Source organism: Antedon mediterranea, chromosome 9 (genome assembly GCF_964355755.1).
Source record: "Antedon mediterranea chromosome 9, ecAntMedi1.1, whole genome shotgun sequence".
In the NCBI taxonomy this organism is placed as follows: domain Eukaryota; kingdom Metazoa; phylum Echinodermata; class Crinoidea; order Comatulida; family Antedonidae; genus Antedon; species Antedon mediterranea.
This window is the reverse complement of record NC_092678.1, coordinates 14209933-14232553: the sequence shown is the minus strand read 5'-3', so window position 1 is coordinate 14232553 and position 22621 is coordinate 14209933. Positions and strand designations below refer to the sequence as shown.

General features: G+C 31.5%; 1 protein-coding gene and 1 non-coding gene across 2 annotated transcripts in view; both read right to left on the bottom strand.

Moving 5' to 3' along the window:
- Positions 1 to 21908, bottom strand: part of LOC140058872 (uncharacterized) — a 40214-nt gene extending 18306 nt beyond the window's left edge. The window contains exons 1-10 of the mRNA XM_072104641.1: positions 21896 to 21908; positions 17089 to 17159; positions 16879 to 16966; positions 16208 to 16332; positions 15785 to 15889; positions 14981 to 15085; positions 13997 to 14101; positions 9374 to 9478; positions 8625 to 8729; positions 7356 to 7460 (exon numbers count right to left, since the gene is read on the bottom strand). Coding sequence (XP_071960742.1) covers positions 7356 to 7460; positions 8625 to 8729; positions 9374 to 9478; positions 13997 to 14101; positions 14981 to 15064 — 504 coding nt within the window. The 5' untranslated portion in view covers positions 15065 to 15085; positions 15785 to 15889; positions 16208 to 16332; ... (1 more) ...; positions 17089 to 17159; positions 21896 to 21908. The remainder of the gene's footprint in view (positions 1 to 7355; positions 7461 to 8624; positions 8730 to 9373; positions 9479 to 13996; positions 14102 to 14980; positions 15086 to 15784; positions 15890 to 16207; positions 16333 to 16878; positions 16967 to 17088; positions 17160 to 21895) is intronic.
- On the bottom strand, positions 1802 to 1873 carry Trnad-auc (transfer RNA aspartic acid (anticodon AUC)). Its single transcript has one exon. It is a non-coding gene; the product is annotated as a tRNA-Asp (tRNA).
- Positions 21909 to 22621: the final 713 nt, after the last annotated feature.

The window sequence follows — 22621 nt, the reverse complement described above, 5'->3', positions numbered from 1 at the left end:
TCTACATTTATAAATTAAATATTGCACAAAAGATGGCTACCCTTTGGCGCGCAGCTAAAACCTATCGGTAACTTGCCATATGATTTCCCGTTACAATTATGCTTTGTTATCGTTCGTTTTCCTTTGTTGTACATCCCTATTCTTATACGATAGTTTACAATACCAATCATTTTAAGTTTGTTTTCAGTTCACTTCTTTTAAGATCAGCGTGTATATCCGAGGGCTCCTATCTGAGTAATTGTAGCCTTAAAAGGCCTAGCATATTAATTATGAAAAACAGTACTGACTAAGCGTGCTGTTACTTCCGCATTCTATGTTGTTTGTGTGCACATGTGTGGTATTTATGTGTAGCTGTCAGGTGTTGTACGAGTTGTTCCGGCGTAGTGGAAATGCAAAAAGAAATCCGTATGCCAACCGTAAGTTGGTAAAGGGCTCCAGTAAAAAAATATATAATAATATACTACAGTGTACTAATACAAGTATTGCAAGTAGTCTTCAGGGTCCTACAGCTAAAGTATCACAAACTTCGACGGGCCCTTTAACTATGCGCCTGTGAGAGTGTACGAACAAATGAACAAAGGAGGCCTAGAGAGCGAAATACGTGATACGTCTGTACTCGACGGTGACCACACAGAAATAGTGTAATCTGTGTATATAAATTTCCATTTTATTACTTGACAGTTTTTATAGTTTTTTTATGCCCGTGTATATAGGTCTAATGTATTATATTTGTGTAAATTTGTTATCGTTCTTGGTTTTAATAATGTTATGCATTTATATTGTATGGGTATATTGTATATATGTATATATGTTTTATATATGTTATGTACTTCTATATATATATACGTGTGGATGTATTGATATTATATATATATATACAAATATTTGGACCTTCTCAATGAAGCCGTCAACCATGCTTAACCAGTGGAGGAATACTAACGACATGATGGAATGGTTTAAATGCATACAGGATAAGGAAAATCATTTGTTCATAAGCTTTGATGTAACAGAATTTTATCCTTCGATAACTTTGGACCTTCTCCATGAAGCCCTCAACCAAGCTTAACCAATGGAGGAATACTAACGACATGATAGAATGGTTTAAAGGCATACAGGATATGGAAAACAATCTGTTCACTATGCTTTGATGTAACATTATTTTATCCTTCGATAACTTTGGACCTTCTCAATAAAGCCCTCAACTTTGCTCAAAAATTCACCGATATTACAGAGGAAGAAAGGGAAATAGTAATCAAAGCCAATGATACACTACTATTCAACTACAAGACAGCTTGGTGCAAAAGGAGCACCTTATTCGATGTTACTATGGGTAGCTACGACGGTGCTGAAACATTCGAGTTAATTGGTCTGTTTCTGTTAGCCAAACTAGAATCCAAGTACGGTAATAACATAGGGTAGTACAGGGATGACGGACTCACGGCATTTAATGAAACTCCTCATGTTATTGAAAAAAAAAAGATCTCTGCGTCACAATCAAAGAACATAATCTAAAGATAACGATCAAAGCGAATAAGAAAATTATAAACTACCTAGATGTAATGCTTAATATCAACGATGGAAGCTATACGCCTTACTTGAATGAAAACAACAAACTACGCTACGTAAAGTAATAATGTGTTATATATATATATATATATATATATATATATATATATATATATATATATATAAACAAATCACGCACAGAACATTGATTCTAAACCGCCCGGTGATATACTGAACTTTAATTAATTAATTTGAAACGATAAAGATGAGGAAATCTGTGAGAATGAGAAAAAGTCGCCCCAACCGAGACTCGAACTCGGACCGTCTGCTTGATATGCAGATGTCCTAACCATTAGACCACTGGGGCTTTCATGGTATTGTTTGAACTCGATTGGATAGCGACTCTTTAACATTCTCGGCGTGGTACGGCGGAACAGCACTAGTCCTCAGTTGTACGCACGCGCACCAGAGATCAAATTGATACGCCCTCATCTTACAGTATTTTTATTCACGAGGCGGGATCTCATCACATTCTACTATCCGTTTCAAATTAATTAATTAAATTTCAGTATATCACCGGGCGGTTTCGAATTAATGTTCATTGCCTGATGTGTTTATATATATAAAAGTATCTCTTCGGAGATCCTGAAATACCATGAAAGCCCCAGTGGTCTAATGGTTAGGACATCTGCATATCAAGCAGGCGGTCCGAGTTCGAGTCTCGGTTGGGGCGACTTTTTCTCATTCTCACAGATTTTCTCATCTTTATCGTTTCAAATTAATTAATTAAATTTCAGTATATCACCGGGCGGTTTCGAATTAATGTTCATTGCCTAATGTGTTTATATATATATATATATATATATATATATATATATATATATATATATATATATATATATATATATATATATGTATATATAATTATTATTTATCCAAAGGCAAATTACTGAAAAAATGACAATGAGATACAAAAAAAAAGCGAAAAGCTAAATCAAAACGATAAAGTAAAACAGCCAGAAAAAATTAGCAGAGCTTTCGGGCAACACTAGAAAGTGAAGGAATTTTTATTACAGTATGTCTCATTGGATAGCCCTTAAATAAATTGTAAGATAAATTAATTTTGTTAACCCATGATGATTATTTTATTTTAATACTGTATACTAGCCCTATTACGAGTACTGTATACGACATTGGACGACAAATAGGCCTAACACAAATTACATTTTGTAAAGTAATTTCTCAATATTTATTTTCATAAATACAGTAACTATATTATATTGCACACATCATTTCTTTTTACATGCATTTACATGTACTACTGTATATGTATAAAATAGTTCAGTCGTGCAATGTGCATTTTAATAATGGCAGTACTGTAGTTTTCATAAGATGTACACAGAAATCATTTACCCGAGCACTACTTATAAATTAACATGCTGCAGCTGGTCAGTTGCATTATTTTTCTAGTAAATAAACTCGACCCAGCCAGTTATTTTTAATTTTTGTTTGTAATTTGTACACATATTTAATCTGAACGTTAATATTTTCAACCAAATCTGATCATTCTCAAATACGTACAGGTACAAACTAGTCAAAAAGATCTCATGAATAGATGTTGAATATAACAAACATGCATAGCTCTTAAAAATATGAGATGTCGTGTTTACTTCAATCTTTTCATAACAGTATTACTGACACAAAATATGAGAAATTTAAAAGTAATTAGTAATAATATACACCAGTATTATTATATACTATACTATATATCATTTTAAATTACGGTACTTGAAACACAAGTATGTATTTCAACATTGTTTGTACTGTACTATCATAAGAGATGGGAAGCTCAAATAATAAGTATAAGTACATTTATGTAAACATTTCTTATTACAAGAGACAGGAAACTCAAGTAATAAGTACAATAATTACACATATATTGAATAAAAGTTTATAATAATAATGAATGTATTTTTTCGTGAAGTGGAGAGAATATTTCATTCATTTAAAGATTAATTAACTCTCTGCCCTGTTAAATATAAGTCAATCATTCTGAAATATTATTATCTCCATTCAATTCATAAACATTAATTATTTACTTTACAATAAAGTATAACAGTCAACACTACATAAACTAAATAACTTGCCAATAGTTCACTGAAACCATGGTCAAGGAATGTATGTATCTTGAAATGTACACCATATTTTATGACCTTCACGTTTATGTAATTCTTCTGGCAATTTGTATGGACCACTGACCCCGCAACAGCATTGGGCTTCAATCCTCTTTGAATGCTCGCTGTATTCACACTATCTGCTCCTAAAATAGTAGTAACAAAATTATACAGTGAGTAACAAAATTATACAGTGAAAAACAAACTTTCATTTGTTTTTATAGTTCATTGAAGATGAAAATGTAATTGGGAAAAAAAATTATAATGTATAATGCCAGAGAAAAATGTAACTAAACATACCTTTCTGTCTGATTGATACAGATTTATAACTCTTCTCATCAATTGTTTCTCTGCAAATGATGCAGTACAGTACTGCATTGTTTAATAGTAGTATAAGATATCTAAGGTAAATGAAATAGATATCACAACAAATACATTAATAGAATATAATCTGTAGTTTACACAGAGGAAATATATATCGCATAGGCCTACTAGGCCTATAGGTTTGATAAAGAATAAATAGTATTACAGTACTTAGACTATAGAGGCCTAGCCTCACTACTGTACTATTAGCCTAAGTATAATTACTACATAAGTTATAATTAACTAGGCCTAGCTACTAAAAAAGGCAGGCTACTCTTATATTAATTATATAAACATTCCGAGGTTAAGATTTCAGTGCATAGCTGTGCCTACCAGGCTACCTAGGCATAGGCCCTATATTGTATATCTATTAGATCTGGTGTTTAGATCTAGACCATGGCCCAGTCGGGTAGCGGCTGCCTGACCTTTTATTAGACAGTATAGGATAGCCTAGCTAGGCTTACATATAGTAGCCCTATTTTTTGTGCTTAATTCCTAAAAAAAATGAAGAGAGGTTGGCCATAGGCCTATATAATAATATCCGAATTTTGTCTTTTTACGCCTAGTCAGAGTAGGTTGAAATGACAGTAAATATGTTAAGATCATGTTTAGTATCATCCCCTAGGCCTATATAATATCGGCGGTCTTCTTTTAGCTACCCGGGCGGGGTGCCAGCCACCGGCCCACCTCCCTTCGTCTCACGTGTTTGTACTGCTGTATGTGGTACGACGAGTGGAGGCCTACATCAGTACACGCAAATTAGCGTGACGTAACGTTTTTCAACAACATCGCGAGTAGATCCCCGCTCCCTATGCTATATCGCTCTTTACGTATCTACTAAGACTAATTTACATTGCCGCATTCGTTTAAATAGTTAATGTAAGATTAAATGTTGCTTTTAAAATTATGAAATATGAAAAAAAAAATGGATAAATTACCTGATTACAAGATTTAAAGTCATACTTGTTAGGGAATATCAGATTTTCCGTCGTAACAACAACACGGCACAAAACTTATTCGACCAATCAGAGACAACAATTTCTAACAATATTACTACGCCGAATACGAACATATTTTAATGAAATAGTGCTTTGATTTATTGTCTTTTTATCACCTTTCCAGTTTTCCGATTTTGGTAGACTTTTTGTATGTTTTTTATCGTAAAATTAACTTTAAGTTGAGTAAAAAAAACCTTTTGTTGCTATTTTGTCTACTTTTGGGAGTTGAAACTGTAGATTGTCTGGGCTAGTGAGTCAAGTCACTATTGCTGTTAGAATATCGCAAATACCTATGTAGTGTAGTGTCTCCATACTAGAAAGAAATCATATTCATTTAATGCATTCATATTTGTGTTATTTTAAATTAAGACCCAATGAAATTAGTTCAAGAATAATAATTATATTCTAACCAGTTTAAAAAATAGAAAGCTAAATTAAAGAACTACTATAATTGTACAAACTAGATGGTACGCGAGCGAAGCGAGCGTACCATCTAGGTCGTGCCCACAGATGGTTCTCGAATACATAATAATTTCAGCATTAAAAAGCTGGCGATTTCAAATGTACGTACCGCAGGACAATAATACACGTCGTTTACAGCCTATAGGAACGAATAAATAGACACTGTGATTTATGTACTCAACTAAAATTAGCACCATGGGAATTACTTCCGAAAGAGAAACCAGTTGTCTAAGTCAAATTTAAACAAACTTAATTTGTGTTTTGTATGTAACATTAGGGTTGAGGGATGGGGAAGAGGATGGGTGCAAAGAGGAACAATTTTTTAATATTATTCTTTATTCATTTAGTAACGAAATATTAATTGAACTTATTCAACCTTATGTTCCTAAGCAGTCTCTGAGATCTAGATCTGAGTCTGTTCTTGCCCATATATTTCATCCTTCCACTAAGTTTTATGGAAATCGTTCATTTTCTTCGGCATCCGTTTCTCTATGGAATGCGTTGCCTATTGAAATCCGTCAGGCTACTTCCACCAGTGTCTTCAAATCTCTCCTCAAAACCCACTTCTTAATTTTTAAATTTCTAAATTGTTCTGTCTTTGTAAAGCGCATTGAGGCTTTCAGCATAATGCGTTATATCAAGTACCAGTTATTATTATTATTATTATTGTTTTCATGTTTTACAAATAATATACCACTAAACACAGTAAAACATTGCGATGTAATACTTTGTTGAAACTATCACCGTCCTAGTCGATTGAAATAGTACAGTAGGCCCTACATGTAACGATACATCACTACGACGTGTATATGTTTATATAATGTAAAACAATTTGTGAAAACCACCTCTATTCGGGAAAATCATAAATTCGATTTAATCGTCAATAAATATTAAATTATCTAACTCAACTTAATTAGTAGGCCTAATGGTTTTCAATTGTTTCTTAGAGCCAATTCATACTTAAGTTGGTTCCTACCCTACCCACCAAAGTTGTTCTGCGTTTAAGGCATGTGATGTACCGTAGGCCTATCCTCTACTGGTTTTACAACGCTACTCATGCCAGTGAGGGAAGGGTGATGATGTAGGTGGTTTAACTGCAATAATAAAGATTTATACATAATATACGGCGAGTGAAAACGCTAGCTCTTTATTATCCGTTTAAAAAAATGTATATCCAACCTCTGCAGCACAGATTGAAAAAAAAATGGATCGAATTTCTGTTATGAGTATAAAGTACTTGTCTTTACGACGCCTGAGGGAATAGACACTTGTGGAACAGAGATTGGAATTTTCCATTCATCGCAAATCAATACATTTGTATAAACGTATATTAAATCTATGAAAATAGTATTTTTTTTAAAGAAAATCGGCCTGTCTTCAACATTATGATGCTGTACTCGAGCTGTTCAACCGGTTTTCAGCCATTAAAAACAATTATCGTAGGAGGAGATAGGAAAATGCGAAGCATCCTCGTATTATCGTCTGCGGGTATTTTTCAAGACGGACATCCATTAGACAGTGTATACCACGATCGAAAAACACCCCTATCTGGGGCAAATCGTTGTATGAATGACAATCGATTATATGACGTCATAATTGGCGAGACGCACTTAGTTATACCATGGAATAATTGTTTTTACAAAAACATATCGTTCATAGCATGTCTGCATAATATAGTTTTTAATTAATTTATTTTTATTTAATAACTGTTTTTGAATTTGTAATACCTACTTCTAATAAATAATTCATATTATATATAAAAGAGACGTCATAAATAGAATAGAGATGTTTGCATGAACAGATAATGTTTCATTAATACTGGCATAATAGACCTCCGAAAATTGTATGTTACCTTATTTCGTAACGTTACTTCTGCGCCGTGTTGTACGAGATAATCCACTATTTCTGTTTTAGGGTTGGCACATTGTAAATACTCATGTAGTGGAGTGTCTCCATACTAGAAAGAAATCATAACCATGTAGTAGTAAACATCAATTCCAACTGTAATGTAATCATATATTTTGGTCATGTCACATTGATAATGGTTATAAATTCTACATTGTTATGACAAAATCTTCTGAATGTACAAAACAATAAAAGCCAGCCAAATTCATTTGTACATTATTTACCACACATAGCTTGTTACATATAGCATGCCGTACAGACCAGCGTCAATGCAACAGTCTACTTGTCTACGCCTTTATAAAATAGGACCCAAATAAAATTATTTCAAAAGTCGATTATTATATTATATAAACCAACTTAAACAACCTAGACAGATAAATTAAAGTGCTACTATAATTGTAATACAATGTGTGAATTAATATTAATTGACTTTATGCAATGTAATATTGTTTCTAAAAATATATGTCGGTTATGGCATGTCTTCATGTCTTGTTTTATTCAATAACTGCTTCTAAAATTCGCAATATATAATTCAAAATAATTAATATTAATTATAAATTACGTATTATAATTGAAATAGAGATGTTTGCTGGAACAGATACTGTTTTCATAATAATGACATAAATACCACTATGATTGTATGTACATTACAACATGTTGTGATGTTACTGATGCGCCATACTATGTGAGACAAGTCACTATTGCTGTTAGAATATCGCACATACCTATGTAGTGTAGTGTCTCCATACTAGAAAGAAGTCATATTCATGTAATGTATTCATATTTTTTTAATGCTAAATTAAGACCCAATGAATTTAGTTCAAGAATAATAATTATATTCTAACCAGCTTAAAAAAATAGACTAAATTGAAGAACTACTATAATTGTACAAATGTGTGAATGACAATCGATTATATGACGTCATAATTGGCGAGACGCACTTACTTATACCATGGAGGTATTATTTTATACCTCCATGCTTATACTATGGAATAATTGTTTTTACAAACACATATCGATCATGGCATGTCTGCATAATACAGTTTTTAATTAATTTATTTTTTATTTAATAACTGTTTTTGAATTTGTAATACCTACTTCTAAATAATTCATATTAAATATAAAAGAGGCGTCATAAATGGAATAGAGATGTTTGCTTGAACCGATAATGTTTCATTAATACTGGCATAATAGACCTCCTAAAATTGTATGTTACCATATTTCGTGACGTTGCTGATGCGCCGTGTTGTACGAGATAATCCACTATTTCTATTGTAGGATTGGACCATCGTAAATACAAATGTAGTGGAGTGTTTCCATACTAGAAAGAAATCATAACCATGTAGTAGTAAATATCAATTCTAGCTGTAATGCGATCATATATTTCGGTCATGCCACATTGATAATGGTTGTAAATTATACATTGTTATGACAAAATCTTCTGAGTGTACAAAACAATAAAATTCAGCTAAATTCATTTTTACATTATTTACCACACATAGATTGTTACATAGCATACCGAACAGACCAACGTCAACGCAACAGTCTACTTGTATACGCCTTTTTAAAATAGGACCCAAATAAAATTATTTCAAGAGTTAATTATTATATTATATAAACAAACTTAAACAAACTAGACAGATAAATTAAAGTGCTACTATAATTGTATTACAATGTGTGAATTAATATTACTTGACTTGATGTAATGTATTATTTTTGTTTCTAAAACACATGTCGGTTATGGCATGCCTTCGTTTACTGTTTCATTCAATAACTGCTTCTAAAATTCGCAATGAATAATTATAAATAATTAATTTTAATTATAATGACAAATTATAAATGAAATAGAGATGTTTGCTGGAACAGAAAGGCCTGCTGTTTTCAAAATAACAACCAGTATAATTGTGTGTACATTACATGTTTAATTCATACTGGCATATTATACCTACTATAATTGTATGTTACCTTATGTTGTGATGTTACTACTGCGCCATGCCGTGTGAGACGAGCCACTATTTCTGCTTTAGGTTTGTCATTTAATAAATACACATGTAATGGAGTGTATCCAGACTAGAAAGAAATAAAAAAAAATGCAGTTTATAAATATCAATTCCAGCTGTAATGCAATCATATTTTTCGGTCATGCCACATTGATAATGGTTGTAAATTATACATTGTTATGACAAAAGTGTAAAAAACAATAAAAATCAGCTACATTCATTCGTACTTTATTTACAACACATCTGACTTGTTACATATATCATGCCGTACTGACAAACGTCAACGTAACTAACAAGCAGTCGACTTGAAAACATGTACGCTTGCAAAACGTTCTAGTAAATACTTTTCGTTCCGCGGCTCTAGCCAGTTATGTCCCAGGAGGACACATTCATTAATAAGCTGTTTCATAGCGGTAGCTTTAGTATCTAAGACTGACAGTTTTGTGAATTTGGAAACTCGACTATAATTTATAGGTAGCTGCTGGACCCAAAAAACGTCTGGGAGAAGAGAGTCTATATGAAAGCCTTTGCTGATAATACAGTATTATTGAGATGTAGACGGAAATCTGTAAAATCTTGATCAATAAATAATAACTTCGTTTTTGCTGTCAACCAGGCCGGTATTATAATAAGTCACTGTCAAATAATCATTCGATAATGGTCAAAACTTTATTTTGGCTCTGTCAACATAAAGGGAGGTATTTACAATGACTTTCTTTGACTTTCAATCTAGGCCAATGTTATAATAATACGCCGTCAGATATTAAATCATTGAAACAGTCCTCGTAAATGTTTTGTTGGTTATCAGATGCCGTGGGGGGTCCAATCAATTATCGTCAGAAGGTGAACAATCAGTCTACAGCAGATTATTAGGAACGCCTGCTCCATCAATTAATCCAGAAAAAGGTTTAAACATTATCTATTTGTTTATTAGCCTTCTCCTAACACAATTATATTTTCTTTAAAAAAAAAAGTTTTATAAGTGGTTTCAACATTTATGATAGTAATGTCACAGTTCTGTGTCTGGACGCAAGTTCATAGACCTACTAGTTATATTATTCATATTAACTGATACTTACTCTTCATTTACCGTAAAGTTCAGTTTTAATGAAATATATAATATAAATTGGCTTCGTAACAATTAATTAGTTTTGAAAAGGTTAGTTTTTTGGTGATAGGTGAAAATGACATGTAACTTCGTAATCAATTTATTTTTTGTGTATAAAGGCCCAATTACACTATGACGATAACGACAGACGATAAATATATAGCATGCATTTTTTTTTACATAAACCAAAAGAAATTAGAAAGGTTTTCGTTCTAAAAATAATGTTTTTCAAATTTCAATCAAATGACGTCATGATAAATAAAAACAATAAAATCGCTGTATTGTCACGATATTATTGGTCTTACTAATCATGACGTCATTTGATTGGACGTGTGAAAATATAATTTTCATCAAAGGAATTGTTTATATTTCTTTTGGTTTATGTATTAAAAATGCACATTTGTCTATTTATCGTCGATCGTTATCGTCCTAGTGTAAGGGCCTTATGCTGTAAATGTTCAATTAATTGATCATTCCGATTTTATTAGTTTGACACTTGCACAGTTGCTGTCTAATCGTTGTTGTGTAATATCATTTCGTACCATATTAAAATCATAAAGAGATTCATATTCCTTAACATGTGGCTGTGCATGGAAGTCTAGTCTACACAAACTCGGCCCTGAGCCTGAAAGTGTTGGTGAATTCATAATTATACTTAATATTATATATATAAACACAACAGGCATAGAAATAAATTCCAAACCGCCCGGTGATACACTGAAAATTATTTAATTAATTTTTGAAACGATAAAGATGAGGAAATCTGGGAGTGTTGAAACATTTCAATATTCATTTAAAAAAGTACATTAATTATGGTATTGATCAGTGCCTATAGAGGCGTAAAAACCCTCGGTCAATATCATGTAAAATGCACTGTGGAAGGGTCATTATTAAGACTGCAAAATTGGGCTTATCAACAAATAAATACTTTCGTTCAAAATGTAAAATCAAGGCTGAAAAATTGGGCTTATCAACAACAAAATATGTTATTATTAGACGCGATAACATCAAGGATAATCAGTATAATTATTAATATAGCCACTGTTACTAGTTTTATTCTACATGCTAAAGTAAATAAAAATCCACTAGAAAACAAGCAAGTCTGAATGTTATGCTTATTAGCCATGTTATGTTTGTTACTGTAGGCCTATGATTGTTTGCAATGTCCACATATTATTTCCGTGGGCATATACATAGTGTATCACTCACAAAAAAGACGTGTGAGGTTCTTTCTTTAGATTTTGAAGAATGATTTGTGTTACAGGTTGACACAAGAGTCAAATGCTCAAGATATTGGCTAACGCCATGGGACCCTTGGCTTATCAATGAATAATAAATATAGTACTACTTTCGTTCAATTGAAATCGGAATCTGACCGTTTCATTAAATTGGGTGTGATTAGGCCTAAACATATAATAATTTATTAAAAAGGTACAATAAAAACAAATGCATCAGAGGCGTAAAGAACCCACGGTCAATATCATGTAAAATGTATATGGTATAAGCACTGTGGAAGGGGTCATTATTATTAAACTGGAAAATTCGGCTTATCAACAAATAAATACTTTCGTTTAAAATGTAAAATAAGACTGCAAAATTGGGCTTATCAACAAATAAATACTTTCGTTCAAAATGTAAAATAAGACTGCACAATTGGGCTTATCAACAAATAAAATACTTTTTTTCAAAATGTAAAATTAAGACTGGAAAATTGGGCTTATAAACAAATAAATACTTTTTTTCAAAATGTAAAATTAAGACTGGAAAATTGGGCTTATAAACAAATAAATACTTCCGTTCAAAATGTAAGAAAACATTTTTTAAATATAATCCTTAAGCTCTGTCTATACTATCAAACTAAATATGATGTGCCCATATTATATAGACATGACGATGTCATATCACTACGATAATCGGGCATATCACTACCATATTTGGGCACATCACACTTTTTTTGTTAAACTAGTTGGGACAGTGTAGACACAGAACTATGTGATCGAAACATAAGTCGGAATTGGACTGACGCGATTGATTTAATTGGGTATTTTTATTAATGTAATGATTCATTAAAAACTATAATATGATCAATGGTGCAAAAAACCCTGAGAAATAATGTTATAACGCGATTTGGTGATAGCTTAGCAATAATACAACCCATATACTATTATTATAAATACCTATTACAAATCCATTCATATAACTTTTCATCGCGAACCGAAAATGTATAAATGTTATTCTACAGACAGTAATTATATATTCAAAAGCCATATTATTATTATTATCAATACCTAAATGCGATAGTAATAACCACATACATTATTCCCAATACAAATTTGTGCGTTTAATTCTACAGTAGAAAGAAACGACTGTGCTGACAGGCCAATGACATAAATCACAAGTAAAGTCCCAATTGTTCACTTGCGTTTTGATTGGCCGACCTATTATATTAGATTAATGAAGACTGTTCTTACAACTGTCCAGTCAAAAAGTTACGCGGCGTTTTTTGTAAGAAATATTTCTTGTTTATTTCGTACTTATCTATAGTATTTGATTTAATAAAAAAAAAAGAAAATTTAGGCCTTTATAAAATAGGACCTAAATAAAATTATTTCAAGAGTTAATTATTATATTATTTAAACCAACTTAAACAAACTAAACAGATAAATTGAAGTGCTACTACAATTGTAATATAATGTGTGAATGACAATCGAGTATAATGATGTCAAAATTGACTTTATGAAATGTAATATTGTTTCTAAAAATACACGTCGTTTATGGCATGTCTTCATTTCTTGTTTCATTCAATAACTGCTTCTAAAATTCGTAATATATAATTCAAAATAATTAATATTAATTATAAATTACATATTATAAATGAAATAGAGATGTTTGCTGGAACAGATACTGTTTTCATAATAATGACATAAATACCACTATGATTGTATGTACATTACTACATGTTGTGATGTTACTGATGCGCCATACTATGTGAGACAAGTCACTATTGCTGTTAGAATATCGCACATACCTATGCAGTGTAGTGTCTCCATACTAGAAAGAAGTCATATTCATGTAATGTATTCATATTTAAATAATTAAATTATAGTTCAAGAATAATAATTATATTCTAACCAACTTAAAAAAATAGACAGATAAATTGAAGAACTACTATAGGCCTAGTAATACAAATGTGTGAATGGCAATCGATTATATGACGTCATAATTGGCGAGACACACTTAGTTATACTATGGAATAATTGTTTGTACAAACACATATCGTTCATAGCATGTCTGCATAATATAGTTTTTAATTAATTTATTTTTATTTAATAACTGTTTTTTAATTTGTAATACCTACTTCTAATAAATAATTCATATTAAATATAAAAGAGAAGTCATAAATAGAATAAAGGTGTTTGCATGAACAGAATAATGTTTCATTAATACTGGCATAATAGACCTCCGAAAATTGTATGTTACCTTATTTCGTAACGTTACTTCTGCGCCGTGTTGTACGAGATAATCCACTATTTCTGTTTTAGGGTTGGCACATTGTAAATACTCATGTAGTGGAGTGTCTCCATACTAGAAAGAAATCATAACCATGAAGTAGTAAACGTCAATTCCAACTGTAATGTAATTATATATTTCGGTCATGTCACATTGATAATGGTTATAAATTCTACATTGTTATGACAAAATCTTCTGAATGTACAAAACAATAACAGCCAGCCAAATTCATTTGTACATTATTTACCACACATAGCTTGTTACATATAGCATGCCGTACAGACCAACGTCAACGCAACAGTCTACTTGTCTACGCCTTTATAAAATAGGACCCAAATAAAATTATTTCAAAAGTCGATTATTATATTATATAAACCAACTTAAACAACATAGACAAATAAATTAAAGTGCTACTTTAATTGTAATACAATGTGTGAATTAATATTAATTGACTTTATGCAATGTAATATTGTTTCTAAAAATATATGTCGGTTATGGCATGTCTTCATTTCTTGCTTCATTCAATAACTGCTTCTAAAATTCGCAATAAATTTAAATAATTAATATTAATTATAAATTACATATTATAAATGAAATAGAGATGTTTGCTGTAACAGATACTGTTTTCATAATAATGACATAAATACCACTATGATTGTATGTACATTACTACATGTTGTGATTTTATTGATGCGCCATACTATGTGAGACAAGTCACTATTGCTGTTAGAATATCGCAAATACCTATGTAGTGTAGTGTCATACTAGAAAGAAACCATATTCATGTAATTTATAAATAGCAATTCAAGCTGTAATACAATCACAATTATAGTGGTCGTAAATTCTACATTGCTTTGACAAAATCTTCTGTAAAAAACTTAAAAAAATCTAGACAGATAAACCGATAATGTTTTATTAATACTGGCATAATTAGACCTACTATAGTATTATTACCTTATTTTTTGATGTTACTGTTGCGCCATTTTGTATGAGAAAAGCTACTATTTCTGTTGTAGGGTTGGCATTGAATAAATACATATGTAGTGGAGTGTCTCCAGTCTAGAAAGAAAACATAATCATGTAGTAGTTTATAAATATACATTCCAGCTGTAAGGCAAACAAATATTTCGGTCATGCCACATTAATAATGGTTGTAAATTCTACATTGTTATGACAAAATCTTCTGAGTGTACAAAACAATACAACTCAGCTACATTCATTTTGTCCTTTATTTACAACACATCTGGCTTGTAATATATAGCATGCCGTATTGACCAATGTCAACGCAACTAAAAGTGTCCTTGAAAACCGGTACGCTTGCAAAACGACGTAGTATTTACTTTTTTATTTCGTGCTTATCTTTCGTACTTGATTGGATAAAAAAAATAAATTTACCCCTTTATATAAAATAGGACCCAAATAAAATTATTTCAAGGAATAATTATTATATTATTTAAACCAACTTAAACAAACTAGACTGATAAAGTGAAGAATTACTATTTATTTGTAATACAAATGTGTGAATCAATCGATTATAATACGTCATAATTGGCGAGTCGCACTTCAAAATGTGTTCATGGCATGTATACACAATATAGTTTTTAATTTATTTAATGTTTTATTCAATAAATGTTTTTGAATTTGTAATAACTAATTCTACATAATTCATAATAATTATAAATGAGACGTCATAAATGTAATAGAGATGTTTGCTGGAACCGATAATGACATAATAGACATACTATAATTGTATGTTACCGTAGTTCGTGGTGTTTCTGGTGCGCCATGCCGTAGGAGACAAGCCACAATTTCTGTTGTAGGGTTGGCACAAAGTAAATACTTATGTAGAGGAGTGTATCCAAACTAGAAAGAAATCATAACCATGTAGTTTATAAATATAGATTACAGCTGTAATGCAAACATGTTTTGTATTCATGTTACATTGACAATTGTTGTAAGTTCAACACTGTTATGACATTACTAAAATCAGTTACATTTATACTTTACGTTTAATAACATGCTAATCTTAGAAATCATGAAAAACAAAAGCATAAACAATTATTGTACAATCCTGAAGTAAATAATTGTTATAACTTTAATGATAAGAGAAAAAAGTGCATACATTGTTGTTATTGTCGGGTCTAGTCACCATTATGAATTATATGTATAATTATTTCTTACTAGATTGGATTTAGATGAACTCAATTATGCGTTTTTTTTTATTTCACGTACAAAAAATGGATCTTGACTTGAAACTGTCATTCTGACCGTCTAACTATTTGTCCAACCTTCTACAGTTCACCGATCTCATAATGTAGGAAAAACAATAACAGTAAGTACTGATGTATTTTGTCAGTAAGTTAATGTATTTAATTTGCAGCATTCGTCACTGAACAATTTGTTATTGATCCAGGGTATTATACAATATTCATTATATTTGAATATAGGTATAATATATAATGATTACAGTGGAGTGGAGCTGTGGTTTGGTGGTTATGATGCTTGGCTACCAATCTAAGGGTCCTGGGTTCAAGTCTCGTCATATGTCAGGGTTTTTTTCTCATGAAAATTTACAACTCCACTCCCAAAGACTTAATATTAAGTCTTTGTCTGTGTAGAGCATCTTGTGTATATGTTTGTCTTATAATGTTCTAGTGCAGTATATGGAGAGCCATCTCAATAGTGCTTTGCACTCATGGCAATCCTCAGGGTGCTGCACAGCTGTATTGTCATGTATTGTTGTTGAATAAAATAAAGAATAAAAATAAAAAAATGTATGGTCTTCTTGGAACTAATTCAATGACTATACGTTCTTATTAGTAATATTAACAGCCAGCCTATCTTTTGTTTACCTCATCTTTGTTTTTCAAAAGATCTGGATTTTTCTGACATATTATTTTAATTTGTTGCAAGTCATTCATCTTAAAAGCATCTTGTAATCTGTTACGGTCAAATATGAAATAAAAAATGAGTTACATCAATAATTAAAAAAATACAATGATAGCATTTATGTTTTTCGTAGTCGTTTTCATATAGTATTGTTCTTCAACTTTACAACTCACCCCGACATCTTAAGTACTATACTGAGTTTTCATAAAGCTTTTCTTTGCTGGTTTAATTTAGATTTGTTTCTCTGAAGAAAATATCATTAATCGAATTTAAATAATATTATTACAATACTAGTTTTTGATACAACAATAAAATATATGTATACAGCAATACTATAGTGAACACTAGTATTTAATAGTCAGTTGTCAAAATCATTTCAAGTACAATATATTGCTCAAAAAGAGCACGTGACATTCTGTTAGATACAGGACAAGAACCTAACGTGTGCTAAAATATTAATATGATTTATGAAAATTATTACAGAAAGTTTCTTCAGATGAAGACTTTTAATAATACATTTTTTTCATTTCTCAAAAATAGAGTTTACCTTAATACTTAAAAAGAAAATTAATAAATAGGGTTTATGGGGAATATTGCGTCAAAAAGCATGTACATGTTGTTTCTATGATTGTGCACTTTCCTAAACTATATTTAACAACATACAAACTTCTTTTTAAATAAAAATAAACTTAAAGAGGATCGGGTGAGAGAGGGTGATATACACTGGGACCACAACATCGCTAATCCGATAACAAAAAGCAACAAAGTATAACTTTATCTCCCTGTGCATATTCAATTGACTAGAACGTCCTCTGTAGTTTCTGCCTTAAAGTGGAGCTACACTCAGACTTTCTTAGCTTATATTATGTTTAAGTATGTTTAATTGAAAGTGATTACATAAAAAAAACCAGGAAAATACGGAAATATTTTCCAAAAACTCATTTCTAAAAAATCGGTCAGAAAATAGTGTTTTTTAACAAATTACAGTTTTTCAGTAACTTAGGGGTTATTAGTTTACAATACGTCGCGAAACGCGTTACACTTAGCGACTGACGCGTTTTAGTCGCTGGAACGCATTGTGGAAATGTCTTCCCTTTGTTAAATTATGTGTCGAAAAATTGGGAATAAATTTTATACACACAATACGATTTGTTTAGGCCTAAGTAATATTTCCGATAAGAATGTCAGTATAATTTACATGTAACCTCATGATTTTCACTGTACAACAACAGCATAATATTCTTATCGGATTGCTTTTAACTTTAAGCTAGGGCTAGGCCTAGCTAAGCCGTCTGATCAGCCTAGCTAGCCTTGAATTTTTGTCTAGAGGCCTATGTATTCATAGGCATGGTCGTTTCGCCCCATTTATCGTTCCTGGGTTTTCTCGCATATTAAGAATTGTGAAACACAAAATCCTATACAGAACAAGAGTAGTAAAGAATAGTAAAGCGATGTGCAAGCTTAGACCTGACTGAAAAGCAACTATTCAGGCACCCTATCATGGCCCATGGGTAGGCCAAGGTCGGGTGAAAGCAAAACAAACTTCACTGCTGTCAGCCTAGCCTAGCTAGAGGCCAAGCCACTAAGCAGCATCGGTACATACCTACACTCTAGTAGGCCTAGGCCTAGCTTTATTGAATATATAGCCACATCTTTCTCAAATCTCGTTAAATTTGACATTTTAGTAATAGTCTCATAATCACATTATTACACTGTGAAACATAATAGGGTCACATTCAGAATGTTTTAATATACTTTTCGCCCGTCAAAAATAACATCGCGACAAAATAACAGATTGCCAGCTGCAGTAGTGTGATTGTTAAAAATGTCACGTGATCGTACTCCCTAGCAAAATAAAAAACCCAATTGGACCCGAACGGGGGAAAGTGTCTATTTACGCAAAATTGCGCAATGTATACGTGATAAAAATACCAGAAATAGAAAGATCTGGAAAAATTACATAAATAGACATTTTACTTTTTTTTTTTGGTGAAGAAATGAATTTTTTAGGATTATTCAAATATACCCCCCTTTTGCATGTAAAAGAATATGAAATTACAAGGTATCCCCCCAAAACGCAAAAAGGCGTGATTTTCAAGAAAATCGTACTCATTGAAAAAAAATTCAAAAAAATATGAAGTATAAGGGATGATATTTTTAAATAATAGTTGAAATGTATGAAAAATAGTAATTTTCTGGGTGGAGCTCCACTAATTGAAAAAAATAAAAAATAATGAAGCCACTTAACTAAGTAAATCAACCCTAAAACGAGTTTTTACGGCCATCCTGTGGAAATCTAACGAGGAAGTTGTCTGATCGCGTTAGAAAACACTTTCTAAGACAACAGTTTCTATTATCATTATTATTATATAACACAATAATAGGCACAATTCAGCACTATAATCAAATTATGTTTCAGGTCATAGCATGGCAACAATTTACTCTCATACTAACATACGTGCATGTTGCGTTTGCAAGGATTTTTTTAAATTTAATTAAATTATTTTTATCATAATTATCTATAATTTGTGAAAGTGACAAAATAAAACAAGGACTTGACATAGTAGACGCTTTATTAAAAGTAAAAACACAGGCTAAAATTACACTGAAAATAAATGGAATAATTTCCCTGAATAACTTAAACAGAAAACTGTACATTGATTGAACCTTAACCTTACATTTAAATAAAAACAGAAATAAGAGCCAAAGCCAAACAGAGAAAATACATACCAACAAAAACATGTCTGAACAAAATAGAAAAACAACTCAACAATAACATAGTATCGTGGGCGTAGTGCCAAAACTGTCTATGTCCAATTTGAGCAAAAATGAGTTAGACCCTCTATTAGTTATGTTCTTGGATATACTTTCTCTGCCAGAAGTGACTAGGTCCACTCCCTTCAAAATAGGGGGCGTTAGACAAAGTAAATTAAGTCTATGTCCATAATTATATGATTTTGATTTATGCCAGAACTGTCTATGTTGGGACATGGTCAGTTCTGGAATGATTTTTTTTTAAATTTTTTTAGGACATAGACATATCTTTTACATTGGATTCCTGTATGCAGCGGTGGTGTCCATGCTGTCTCTTCCTTATTATCTTTTTCAAGTTGTTTCTCACTTCTTTGGTGAATTTTTGTGATTTAAATGAGCCAAAATAGTACTATGTCTGACTTTGATTATTTCCATTGTGTTTTTATTTTGTTTCGACCAGAACTGGTTATGTCCAATTTTGATGATTTTTGGCCCACCCAAGGGAAGAACGAGTATGAGGCCCAACCATCAACTTTGACTGAGTACTAGTAACATAATTCTTGAGTATTATTGTTTAGCCTAGATTTTTTGATTTGTAAGACATAATTAAACTTTGAAACCTCTTTTTCTCAAAACGTCAGTTTTGGATATAGACAGTTCTGACCACGGTATGATACATTACATTCGGAATGTCATTTACACTAGTATAATAGTAAGGTAAAACTAATCGGTAGCAGCTAAAACAACGTCAATATAATCCCACAACACTTCAACAGTATAATGGCTACGTTTACAAACCCATACATAGTTTAGGCTTGCATAAGCGTAGCTTTTTGTATAAACAACTAAAGTGTAGGACTATTGTGTTTGTGAACTCGGTGGTTTTCATTCAAAATAAAGAAGTTTCGCATGACTACTAAACAAACGAAAATGAATTCTTCTTTAGTTGTATTGATTGCTGTGTAGCATCATACATATATTTATAAAACAAGAGTTGAAATCATCATGTTGACGAATTATATATCATGTACTAGCAATAAAGCTCTATACTATGCAAATGCGGTTAACTTCTTCATTCCACAAATGTTTATTTTCTGTTCCGGTTTCCGATTTACTGAAACTATACAACACTATAAAGTTGACTATAAGCATGAGTACATTATTCAAATACATGCATGGAGGAATTAATAGGCCTACCAACCAAATCAAAATATACATCTGTTCTTAAATAATTTAATTTCTAACATGGTGTCACCATTTCAAGTACTGTTGATGATGGAAAAATAAATGTTTAGCTTAAAATTTACCATTATAACCTGATTTAAAAAATTAAATACTTTGATAATTTGTCTTGTTTCAGGGTTTAACCCCTTTTCAGTTGTTAGGGTATTTATATGGAATAATTATTATTCATAAGCTTCTTGGCATTTCCTGTTTGGCAATGATACCTTTACTGCTGAAGCGAAACGTGCATTGGCTAGGCTAGGCTTAACTTGGCTAAAACTAAGGTGATGATAATTGTTGCGCTTTTTGTAGAGTTCGCCTTAATACATTTGCAAAGAAATAAGTAGGCTTTTGGGGAACATTGCATACAATAGCATTTAAACGTAATATGATTTTGCACTTTTCTAAAACTGTATTTAACAAATAAAACATAATAATTTTAACAAATAACAGATAAACGTAAAGAGGATTGGAGGAGAGAGGCCGATATGCACTTTGGCCACAACAACATCGCTATTTGCGATATGGTACCGATAACTGTAGAACTGCACATTGATTGAAAATAATATTATACGTATTTATGAAATTGAAACTGCATTGTCACAATAATATAAACACACAAATGGCCAAACAGAGAATATACATACCAACAAGAGGCGAGGAAATAAAAAAAAACATGGATGAACAAAATTCAAAACAGTTTATGTGATTTATACTAAAAAGGTAAAGGTCCCGTATTTAATTCTGAACATGCCCCGGCATTATGTGGTAGGGTAGCCAATTCCTTTCTACGCCGCCTTATCCTCTCTAGTATTTTCAACCAGGTACTCATTTACAGCTTAGTAGACTGTGAGTGTTGGGGAATTTAACCCAGGTCTCTCTGTGTGACAGTCAAGTTTCCTAACCACCTGGGTGGCAGTCAAGTGTCCTAACCACTCGACTACCAAACTCCATTTATACTAGCATAGGGAAAACTAATCGGTAGAAGCTAAAGCAACTTACATATAACTTCACGACACTCAAACAGTATAATGGCTACGTTTACAAAACCCATACATATTTTAGGCTTTCTTGTGCATAACCGTAGCTTTTTGTTTAAACAAATAAAGTGTAGGACTATTGTGATTGTGAACTCGGTCGTTATCATGTAAAATAAAGAGGTTTCGCATGACTACCAAACAGACGGAAATGAATGAATATTTTAGTTTAATGATAATATACTTTGAGTAAATATCTATCACTGTATTGACTACAGTGTAGCATCATACGTATTATTTATAAAACTAGAGTTGAAATCATCATGTTGACGAATTATATATCATGTTTCAGGGTTAAAACCTTTTTTCAGTGAAATTTAGTGAATGTACTAAGAAAGGGATTGCAAACAAAGGAGGCACCTGACAAATTAGGATAAATATGAAAGAAACCCAGCATTTAATCAAACTTTCTCTATAAGCTATTACATTAAGAAGAAAATAAATAATGGACATTACAGATGATTTTCGTGTTGTAATAATAAATGATATCTAACAAAATGTAATTAATGATTCCGATCATCCTGTCAATAAATTCGTTAAACTTAGCCAAACTGGTAGACTGATTACTCTGAATCAAAACACTAAAGGCTGTCGATAATCATTCGTTTATTCAACCATGACTTTAATAGCAAATCTGTAAAATCTATTTAATTTACAATCACTGGTTACTACGCATTGTTTTGTATTCGTT